The sequence below is a fragment of the Humulus lupulus genome, chromosome 5, assembly GCF_963169125.1.
Source record: "Humulus lupulus chromosome 5, drHumLupu1.1, whole genome shotgun sequence".
In the NCBI taxonomy this organism is placed as follows: domain Eukaryota; kingdom Viridiplantae; phylum Streptophyta; class Magnoliopsida; order Rosales; family Cannabaceae; genus Humulus; species Humulus lupulus.
In genome coordinates this window covers 13,323,134-13,334,176 of record NC_084797.1, presented here as the reverse complement: position 1 = coordinate 13,334,176, position 11,043 = coordinate 13,323,134, and the positions used below count along the sequence as shown (strand labels likewise).

At 39.5% G+C, this 11,043-nt stretch overlaps 1 protein-coding gene across 2 annotated transcripts; it reads left to right on the top strand.

Annotated features, from left to right (window-relative positions):
* The first annotated feature begins 443 nt into the window (after positions 1–443).
* On the top strand, positions 444–4,330 carry LOC133834483 (protein IQ-DOMAIN 21). 2 transcript variants are annotated; one of them, XM_062264114.1, is made up of 5 exons: positions 444–606; positions 948–1,046; positions 1,852–2,145; positions 2,313–2,678; positions 3,349–4,330. In XM_062264114.1, exons 2-5 carry the CDS (start codon positions 966–968, stop codon positions 4,051–4,053), a joined length of 1,446 nt encoding a protein of 481 aa, XP_062120098.1. In that variant the 5' UTR covers positions 444–606; positions 948–965; the 3' UTR covers positions 4,054–4,330. The 2 variants fall into 2 exon arrangements, with proteins under 2 accessions (XP_062120098.1, XP_062120099.1); XM_062264115.1 differs by having other exon boundaries at positions 945–1,046.
* Positions 4,331–11,043: the final 6,713 nt, after the last annotated feature.

Here is an 11,043-nt window from a genome sequence, read left to right as displayed (position 1 = left end):
ATTTGTTTTTCTTCAAAACAAATATAATTAATAAGACTAACACAATTTAAAATAGACATAAAGTGTAGCATTACATATTTGGTTGAAGATTTATAATCAACAAATCTGGCCACTTCAAACTAACCAGTCATTTCACAGCTACAATTAATGATTTTTTTTTAATTTTTAAATTTCATTTATTCGTTTGGTAGGAAAGAAGAAAACTATTTCAATTTCCAAAACTCTTAAATTTGACTTTTAATTAAAAAAAAGGAAAAAGGTATTCACGGGAGTAAATAAATAAAGGAAAATCCAATCCAAATAATAACAATAAAATAAAATGATCAAAATATGACGTGGCAGATGATGATTGGCCAGGACATTTGTTGTCTTGTAATAGAGGGCATTGTAACCGCCCGTGAAATCGTTAAATACTAACGGCGATTGCGCGCGCTATCAGTTACTGCTCTCTCACACTAGAAAGAAGAACACAACTCTCTCTCTCCATCTTTCTCTCTCTACAACTCCATATGAGTAGTTCTTTCCACTTTTATGAAAATGCATGTAAAAAATGAAATTCTGAGCTATAACAAATCAACCCAGCTGATCCATATAGATACTTCTCAGGTTTGATTCTTTGTTCATCTTTTATAAATATTTATTTTAAAATTTACATGTAATGAATTGTGTCAGAAAATGGCTATGTTTGTTATGTACATTTGAGTGGAGATTCTGAATCGTTTAACGAATTTTTATTTGTACCCGATCGATTCCCATTTCTGGGTTTCTGTTTAGTTTTTCTGGGTATTTTGTTTTTGTTACAGGGACTTTTAGTTGACTAAGTATAGTAATATCTCTTATTTATTACTCTGCTTATGTGTATAATTATATATATATATATGATGAGTTTGAACTGTATATTTCGTGTTCTGATATGGTGATTTTGGTGATGTTGTTTGTATAAGAAGCCGATCTTTTGATCTGAAATGGGGAAGAAAGGAAATGGTTGGTTCTCGTCTGTGAGGAAAGTGTTCAAAGCTTCTTCCAAGGATTTGCCAGAGAAAAAGGTAATTATATTTTTTACTTAATTTTTTTCAAGATACAAATTTGGGTTGTTTTTAATCATTGATCATCAATGTATTGTAAAAACAGAGCTAAATTCCAAGTTATATGATTTGAAATCTTTTCATTATTTACCTTTTTTTTAATCCAATTGTTTGACTTCTGTTTACTTGATAATTATCACATAGACCCAGATAATTAGAGTCTAGTGACTAGAAATGTTTTTCAAATTTTATTATGCAACCACATAAGATAATATAATAAGATTAACAAATTCTGAGGATTAAGCAATATATAAAACATATCAAAGGTTTAATTTGGCATATTAGAGAAAATTACAATAAATATATGTTGACCAGTAGTTCTTCCCAACTAACATGAATTATTATATGGGTTTAACTCTTTTTTTTGTGTCAAAATAAGGGTTATGGGGCTCTAATAATAAGCTTAATATAAGTTATCAACCTGTCCTGACTCATTTTCTACTCTCTTAATATATATATATATACATATATAAATATTTATATAGATAGACAAAAAATAAAAATAAAAAAATCGTTGGGAAGAATCATTTGGGTTTTCTGGCGTAAAAATATTAAAGGTGACCTTGGTCCCCATCCAACATGACCCATATAATGCTGCAAAGCCTGTGACCCATTGTTATCACTCCACCTAAGCCATTATAATCTTTCATTTTCATCCCTCTTGTGCTAGTTTTCAATCATCTTAAAGTGGAAACATCATGTTACTTTCTTCTAATGTTAATTTCTTCATTAGTATTACTACTAAGTTGATGTTTAATTTTATCAGGAGATCCATAATGTAGAGAAACGACAGCATGAAGCTCCAGAAGTTGTGTCGTTTGAACATTTTCCTGCAGAGAGTTCCCCAGATGTTACAAATGATGAGAGCGCTTCCTCAACTCCGCTGACAGAAGACAGAAACCATGCCATTGCCGTTGCTGTGGCCACTGCTGCGGCCGCTGAAGCTGCAGTCGCAGCAGCACAAGCCGCCGCTAAAGTTGTCCGCCTTGCTGGTTATGGACGCCAGTCTAGAGAAGAAAAGGCTGCAATTCTTATTCAATCATTTTATAGAGGCTATTTAGTAAGACACTCTCCTCTAATTTCTCTTAACTTGGATTGTTTAGTTATGACAATTGGCTTCCAATATAAAATGACTTAACTTGTTAGAAAATTTGGAATAGTTTTATTGCTTCTAACCCCTTGGCTTCATGGTTTTTTAAACATGATCTGAACGTATAAAATTTGCAGTCTAGACGGGCTTTGCGAGCATTGAAGGGGTTAGTGAGGCTGCAGGCATTGGTGAGAGGCCACAATGTGAGAAAACAAGCACAAATGACAATGAGGTGTATGCAAGCCTTGGTTCGGGTGCAAGCAAGAGTGAGAGCTCGTAGGCTTCAGTTGACTCATGAGAAGCTGGTGACCAAGGAGGACGAGGGAGCAAGATCATCAGGAGTAGCAGAGCCACAAAAGCTCAAGAGTCCTTTGAAGAAACATGAAAGCAAGGGCAGACATCATAGGAATAGAAGTGTAGAAAAAGTCAAAGAAACTCCATCTTTGAGACATGACCCTGTTATGAAAAAGGAAAGAGCTCTTGCTTATGCTTTTGCTTACCAGGTCAGTCACCTTACTACTCATCATTCATTAAGATCACACAACACTCATATTTAATACTAACACTAACCAGTAACCAAAATTTGTTGCCAACCACTATAGCAAAATAAATATGAATGTTTCATTTAGAGTAGTAGTCATCATGGTTTTGTTTGGTTGGGTGTGTTAGTTAATTCGTTTAGATTACACTTTCTATTTTCATTAATACCAAAATATGTCTTGTATTTCACAACCATACCAGAGCAACCCTTTATTTTTAACCTTTTTTAGGTTTATACTTTTTTGAAGATGTGTTTAGTCTTATTACTTGTTTGGATCCTGTGATTTGACAAATTCTTTTTTAAACTTAATATTTTGTAAAATAGTTCAAATAGACCCCTAAATTCAATTTTGATAAAGAAAAAATTGAATATAACAATACAGTTAGTCAAAATGATTTTATTTTTGTTTTAAATTATTAGTTGGGTAAATTATTTATAATTTTAACTCAGAAAATTTTGACAAAAATTGAATTTAGGGTTATATTTAAACTATTTTAGTTCAAAAAATCATTTGTTGTCGGTTGCCAAAAAGTTATAAACCCTATTTAATCTCCCTCTTTTAGCAACACTCTTTCAATCTCCCTTAGTACTAATATAAATGCAATTTTTGTTAAACCTTTTGATAAAAACAGCAACAACGGCAGCAGCAGCAACAGCTTCTCCAAACAATCACAGACAGCAACGATTTTGGGCCCCAAACGGATGAACGAGACAAAGCCCAATGGGGCTGGAACTGGCTAGAGCGCTGGATGTCAGCGCAACCGTACACGGGAAACGGACGCCGCTCCGACCCACTACGAGACACTTCCTACGCCACTCTCGCCACTACGGCCACCACCCTCAGCGATGGCGACGCCGCGTCGGAGAAGACAGTCGAAATGGACGTTGCAGCAGCTTCGGGGTCCGATCATGTGAACAACATGGGCCTGGACTTCCTCGATTCGGGCTCGTATTCGACCCGGCAACTCCGTCAAGGAAGCCCAAATAATGTGCCGAGCTACATGGCCCCGACCCAGTCCGCTAAAGCCAAGGCCCGATGCCAAGGCCCAGGTCCAGGCCCAGGAAGTGGGAAGCAGCGAAGCCCATCTACGCCTCAATGGAACCCGTCGACTAGGAGAGGATTGGGTTCGGGTATTGATTCGACGAGCTCGGGTGGTGGAACGACGACGTATCAGTTGGCCAGAACACCAAGCCCAAAAAGTACTGGGCTTTTGTATTCGAATGGGAGACGGGCCGTGGGCTGTGGCCCAGATTCACCGAGTGGTACTGGTGATGATTGGGGCATACCTTTAAGTGTCCACAGCCAACACCATGGGTGGAGACAGGATTTTGATTGATTATAATTAATTGCGTTCCCAAGCTTCTATGGTGTGAGATTGAGATTAAGAATGATATGAACTTTGTTTGTCATTACATTTCATATTTATCTTCTTCTTCTTCTTCTTTTAACTTATTTGTTTTAATCATCTTTAATCCAAACAATCGACTTCACCATTTGGTTATTTGTATAATGTATATATATGTGACAATATTTTTTATTTTTCCTAAGAATAATTGTACTATGATTGTGGAATGTGGAAACAATATAAAAACCGCTAATGGTATTTTAGTTTATCTTCAACCAAAATTTTTAAAAGGTTACATTTTTATTTTATTTTATGGATGATTATATTTACACTTCAACAATATCCTCATTTATATTTTCTACCAAACGAGTTAGAAAAAACCATAGCCACCACCTTCTCTGTGATTTTCTTCCGACCAGGGCTCACCGGTGCTGCATTGGGCTTAGGTGTGGCTTTAGTCGGGAGGTTGTTATTGCAACGAGGAATGTCATGGTCGGCATCGATCGACCTTTTGTGGCTTCCCTTTTCTTCTCTGATGGGTTGCGACCCTTTGTGATTTGGATCCTTATGGCAAGTGTGCTCTCCTTCCCGTTCCGTGCAGTGACGCTTCAATGCGAGTGGTCTTTCTCCTTCTCGGCTAAGAAGGGTCAGCGACTGAGGTGGGTCTGTGTGGGTGGGGTGGGGTTACGAGGGTGAGGGGAGATAAGATCTTGGGGTTTTGGGCTGTGACCGAAGGCGAAAGAGATCTCAAAGATGGGTTGGTGCTCGGATTCAACGTAGTTCTACCTTGTATGTGTTCTGTTTTTTTAGTTTTAATTTGGGTTTTTTTATTATGGTTTAGTTATTTTGATTTTGGTAATAATGCTATTTTGTGATATGATTGGTTAAATACATTCTCAAATTGGTTAAACACAAAGATGTGCAAAATCATAACGATTTTACTAAAGTCAACATGAGCGGGTTGATTTTTGGTACAGGCATCCATAAATGATATTTTTTGGTCCAAAGTGTTTCTTTGAAGTACACAAGAGTACCCAAAAATTTTGGAGATGTTTTGGGGCAAGTTTGGAGGTGTCAAATCAGTCACACATGCATTGTGTCACCTATAAGAGGTGATGTGTCGTTTGTTATGATTGATTAAATACAAATAATAAGTGTTAAAATACAAGTAATGTATAAACATTTAGTAAAATTCGCATAATGAAGATGTGAAATTTGAGCTTCAATTGTAAACACTTATAAAATGCAAATTTGGATCCAAAGTGATACATGAGAGTATCTAAGGGTTCCCAAAAAATTTGGTGGCATTTAGAACATTTTTGGGACCTTTGGAAGTGTCAAAGTCAGAGAGGGTGGCGATACGTCGCTGTAATGCCCCGAATTCCCTAATGCGGTTTAATGGTTGGATTAGTAGGTCGGGAGGGCCATAATTGTTTAGTTACGCCATTAAATGATTATATGCATGTTTATGTGAATTATATTATAATATGACGTTAAATGCATGCATGCGGGTCCACATTTGATTGTTAGGGTGTTTTGGTAATTTGGCCCATTGAGGGCATATTTGTGTATTTTGGTGCATATTGTGATTTATGGATGAGATCTCATTATTATGGAAATATATTCGAACTATTCGGCATGAGACAGTCTTATATTAGAGATTAGTAATTTTGTCATAACGGGGTCATTTGTTGGGATATAGAGTAATGAGAATGTTATTTGATGATAAATTGAGAGTTATTGAGATCAGGAGAAAATTCTGGAAGTTTTGACTATTATGTCCCTGGGGGTGTTTTTAGGACCCCGAGCACTAGGTTTTATTTGAGGTTACTTAAGCTTGAAGTAGCTCGTCAGATAGAACCGTACGTTAGAAAACACTTTCTCTCTTCCCGTTAGTTCCTTTTACCGTTCGAGGCAATTTCGAAGAAATCTCGAGTTCTAGGAGTCGGAATCAAGCGAGGATCGAGGCATAGCGATCCTAGGAAAGATTAGAAGCTTCTTGACCGAAGGATTTGATGAGAAACAACCCAATTAAAGGTAATCTAAGCTTTAAGTTTTGAGTTTTTAGAGTTTCTAAGCTTTGAATTGGATTTTGTGAATCGATGGGTTTTTGATTCGTTTGAGCCTCGGGATTTGATGATTTTGGATCATTGAGAAGTTTGAGAACTTTGATTTTTGGATTTGGAAGTGTTTAGGTATGTTTTTGGAAGGTTTGGGATGAAGAAAATCGAGGTTATGGCTAGTTCTTGGGTGGGGGCCGCGACCCAAGCTCGATGAAGCAGCTAGTGGAGCTTGGGCGTGCTGGGCTCTGCGGCACTGGGTAGTGGGCGCCGTGGCCCTTGCTCCTGGTGTGGCTGGGGGCCGCGGCCCAAGCTTCTAGGGTCGCGGCTCATGGAGGGTTTTGAGGCCGTTTGAGTGTTTTGATCTCGGGAACTTGGTTTTAGGCCTCGGGATTGTTCCTACTACCCGGATTAGTGGGATTCGATGTCCCGGAGGCTAAATCTTGGTTCGGGAACCTTTGTTATTCATTTTATTGTTGATATCCTATATTTGGTTATGACTAGGTGACCGCTAAAGGAGTTAAAGGTTGATCATTCTCAAGAGTCATTCTTATATTAACTCTCGCTCAAATCAGAGGTAAGAAAACTGCACCCTGTGTATATGACATGCATGATTGTTGTTGAGGCATGTTGGTTGTTAAATGTGGACATTGATTGCATATTAAATGCTTAGCAGAGCTTGCTTACTTGTGTATGGCACTGATTAGTCAGGGACGGCACTGATCGCATATTACTGACCTGAGAGTTAGGAACGACATAAGCGTCCTGAACGCAAGGCCGATACAAGATTAGATCTAATCGATATCAGTGTTGAATGAATCTGGGAGCATTGATGATGGACCGACCCTAAGGTCGATGAACATTATAAGCGCTTTACTAGTCTAGGACTAGTTACTCAGAGCCACGGCCTAAGGTGTAACGACCCAAATTTTCTAATAAGGCTTAAGGGCCTTGATTAGCATGCCAGGAGGGCATGATGGGAATTATGTGTGATTTTTACGAATTAAATGCATGATTATGATTTAAAGCATGTTATATGACTATTTGTTTATCTGAGATGCATGACTATGTATATTAGTATGCATGTAGGCCCGGATCGTGTTAGAAGGGCATAACTGTAATTTTGGCCTTGTTGGGCATAACTGCATTGATATGTGATAATTGTATTCCGTGATTTGTACCACGTGAGTGTTGTGTTATTTTTGTGATGCACGTGCCGAGACGGTCCTAGAGAGCTAGTTAACTTAAGAGTCACAACGGGATTTCTATACCCGGCTCGGGAGGAGCCTAGGGGTACCTCGGGATTTTATGGTTAAGTTGAGATTTAGCGGGTAATGGTTATTGGAGATTTAGTAACCTGGGTAACCATTAGTTACTGCTGAGAGTAACAAGTTTTAGAAAGAAAATGGTAGAAATGAAATAGTAATGAAAGGACTTAAGTGCCCTTGAGGTTTAAGTAGGAAAGGATAGGCAAGGAGGGGCAAAATGGTCATTTGGTTGGGAAATAAATAAATGGCAGCTGGGATTTAGGGGTATACGGTTTGGGGCATTTATGCCACTTGAGGCTTGATAGAAATTGAAGAGAAGAAAGAGAAGGAGAAAGAAGGTTAGGGCAAGAAGAAGAAGAGAAGGAGAAGTGGGAGTCTAGGAGGAGATCAAGGACTTTGTGTGGGTTCTCCATTTGAGGTAAGGGTTTTAGACACATCTAAGTTTTGATTTCTGTTTTGATTTGTAAAATCTAGAGCTTGAGTTGTTTTTGTTGAGTTTTGAGTTAGTTGTTTGAGTTTTGGTTTGGGTGGCTGAAAATAGGAATCAAGGGGTGGATTCTTGGGTGTGTTGATGTTTTGATCTTGTACCTAGTGCCTATAGGTTGTTAAGTTGTTCATATGAAGCTTGGAATTGGTTTTGGGGTTTGGGTATTGGTTTGGTGTGATTTGGAAGGTTTAAGTTCGGGAAAAACGCAAGGGAAAACCCATATTTTCTGGGTTCGCGTATGAGCGCCGCGGCCCTGTTCTTGGGCGCCGCGGCGCGAGGTTGCATCAGGAGGAGGCCAAGTCGCTGGGCGTCGCGGCCCTTGAAGGGAGTGCCGCGGCCCTAGGCCAATTTTGACACCCAAAATTCTGGTTTTTAGGGCTTTTGCCCGGGGACTCGGGGGATGGTTCCGGTGTTTTGTTTTAGGGAATTAGAGGTGCCGAGAGTGCGGGATTGGTCCCGGGAAATGGTTTTGGGTTGGTTAGTATTAAAAAGTGTTTTATGTGTGTTGTGACTAGGCTATTGGAGAGGCTCATGCTTGAGGACCGTGCTCGCGGCTTTAGTGCATCAGGAGGCTCGGAGTACAGGTAAGAAAACTATAACACCCGAGAATAGGGCATGGCCCCACTGTGTGATTGTAGGGCATGGCCCTGGATTGTATTATGTGTAAATGTTTAACCTTAAATGAACCGTGATGTGTGTGGATGTTTATTTCGAATGTACTATATGTGTGATTATGATGAAATGAACGGCAAGGGCCGAGTACGGCGTAGGCCGGGGCGGCCGTGGGGCCGAAATTAACACCTAGCACATGGGATGCTATAGTCAGGGCGGGGCCCGGTGGATACATGTGTTATGCTATATTCAGGGTGGGACCCAAGGGATACATGAGTTATCCTCGCGGTGAGAACCGATACCCCAGGGCTTTGGTAAGGTCTCTGGGGCGGCATGGCCGTGTTTGCTTAGTCCAATGGTTGACTTGTTTATATGTGGATTATCTGTTATGATAAATTGTATAAATGCATATGTTATGTCCTGCATGAGTTTTCTTGCTGGGCTTCGGTTCACGGGTGCTCTGTGTTGCAGGTAAGGGCAATGACTGAGTCAACCAACCATGAGTACGGAGAGCGTGAAGCGACGTGTACATGTTTGGCCTGCCCGACTGCTTTGGTTGGGGGTTTATTCGAAAATGGCTGTAATAATCTATAATTTTATAATTTCTCAACTGTAACCTTATTTCAAGATGTAATTAGTTTTTAAACCTTATTTTGGGATCCCAACTGTTTAATAATAGAAGTTTTGATGAAACGACGCATTTTCAAAGATTACAGCCTTAAATTTTAATTAGTCACACTTTTGTTTCAAAACCTCGGTTAGCGAGTTCATTGCACACTGTTTTGTCTTAAAAACTCACTTAGTAACGGCTCTAAGGAAGTAGGGCGTTACATAAGGCCTAGGTGCCTGCTTGTCACATGGCTAGGGAGCAGAATCCCATGGTTATGACTCTATGGTCATAAGGTAGGTTATGTTGGTGACTAGTTCATCAAGCACCTATCCTGTGTTAAGCTAGTGAAAGGATCACTTATTTGTAAAGCCTTGGTGACCCTATCGTCACATGGCTAGAGGGAACAGAACCCACCTTAGTGACTTTTCAACTGTCACTCATCTGTTTTGAACTGAAACTCCTGAATGACTATTATGATCATTGTTGATATTATATTCATGATATATTGTATTTTTTTGTTGGGCTTTGGCTCATGGGTGCTATGTGGTGCAGGTAAAGGGGAAGAAAAGCTCACCCAGCCTTGAGTGGAGAGTTTAGGTGGTGCTGTGTACATATGCGGTCGCTTGACCACCACGACCAAGGAGTTCTCAGAGGAACTAGTGGGTAAAACCTATTTTTGCCGCTTAGGTCGGCGGGTTTGTATATTTGAAACTGTAATGATCATTTTGAGTTGTAAATAACTTGTAAATGTTTTAATGGGCCCATGAACAGTTTTATGTTTTAAATTAAATATATCATTCCCTTTTGATTGATTTTCCACCCTAACCTATTAATAACACCTAGAAGCACATTTTTAACCAAAGAACTTGGGTAGCGAGTTAAATTCACAGTTCACCGTTCGCCGTAACTGTTCTGAGGTAACCAGGGCGTTACAACTTGGTATTAGAGCGTGCCAAGGTTAGGGTTCCTGTAGACTAGCTGGTCATGTACACTCATCACTGAAATCAAGCTCGACTCATGGTTTGGTAACTATTTTATGTAGTTATATGTATAACTGCTTAAATATAGTATATATGCTTTACCTGTATGCATGAGACACCATGTTAAATCTGTGCCCTGAATATTACATCCTCAGCGATCGTGTGCTAAATAGTACTGAAATTCCTGGAACATACTTATTAGTATTATTGATTGTGAATTATTATGCGATAAATGCTAAGTGATAAATGATATAATCATGTATCCAATTGTATATTTGTATGACTGTGGAATATGATAATTATATGCTTGTTCTTGGATCGTAAGGCGGCAAGAGGTTTAGTTATTACTACCTGACTGGCCGTATTGATCATTGTTTCAACAATGTATAAGCTAATAAGAATGAATCCAGGGCAGATAGATATGTCAGCTGGTTAGAGTGATCAAGGCCAGAATAATAATAATCAGGGTCAAGAAAATGACCAAGGACAGATTCCACAGCCAGCTCATGCACACTGGCAGCAGATAATTAGCGATCTACAGGCTACAGTGTTGAGACAGGGAGAGGAACTTCTTCTCCTGAGACAACAGCAAGCACCTGCAGTGGCCAGTGTATCAGAGGCACCTCCTGTGTCGGTGCCAGCAGCTGAGCAACTGCCTAAGGTTGGAAAATAATGGGAGCCTCTCTATGAAAGGTTCAGGAAGTAGCAACCTCCATTTTTTTAGGGCAGTGTAGATCCTGCCAAGGCAAAGCAGTGGATGAGTATGATTACCACCATCCTGGACTTCATGAGCGTGACTGGTAATGAGAGGGTGGCTTGTGCCACTTATATGTTTCGGGAGGATGCCCCAATTTGGTGGGAGGTTATTACCCAGACCAGAAATGTTAATGCCCTGAGTTGGGAAGAGTTTCAAACTCTGTTTAACGAGAAATATTATAATGATGCTATCAGGGTGGAGAAGGTT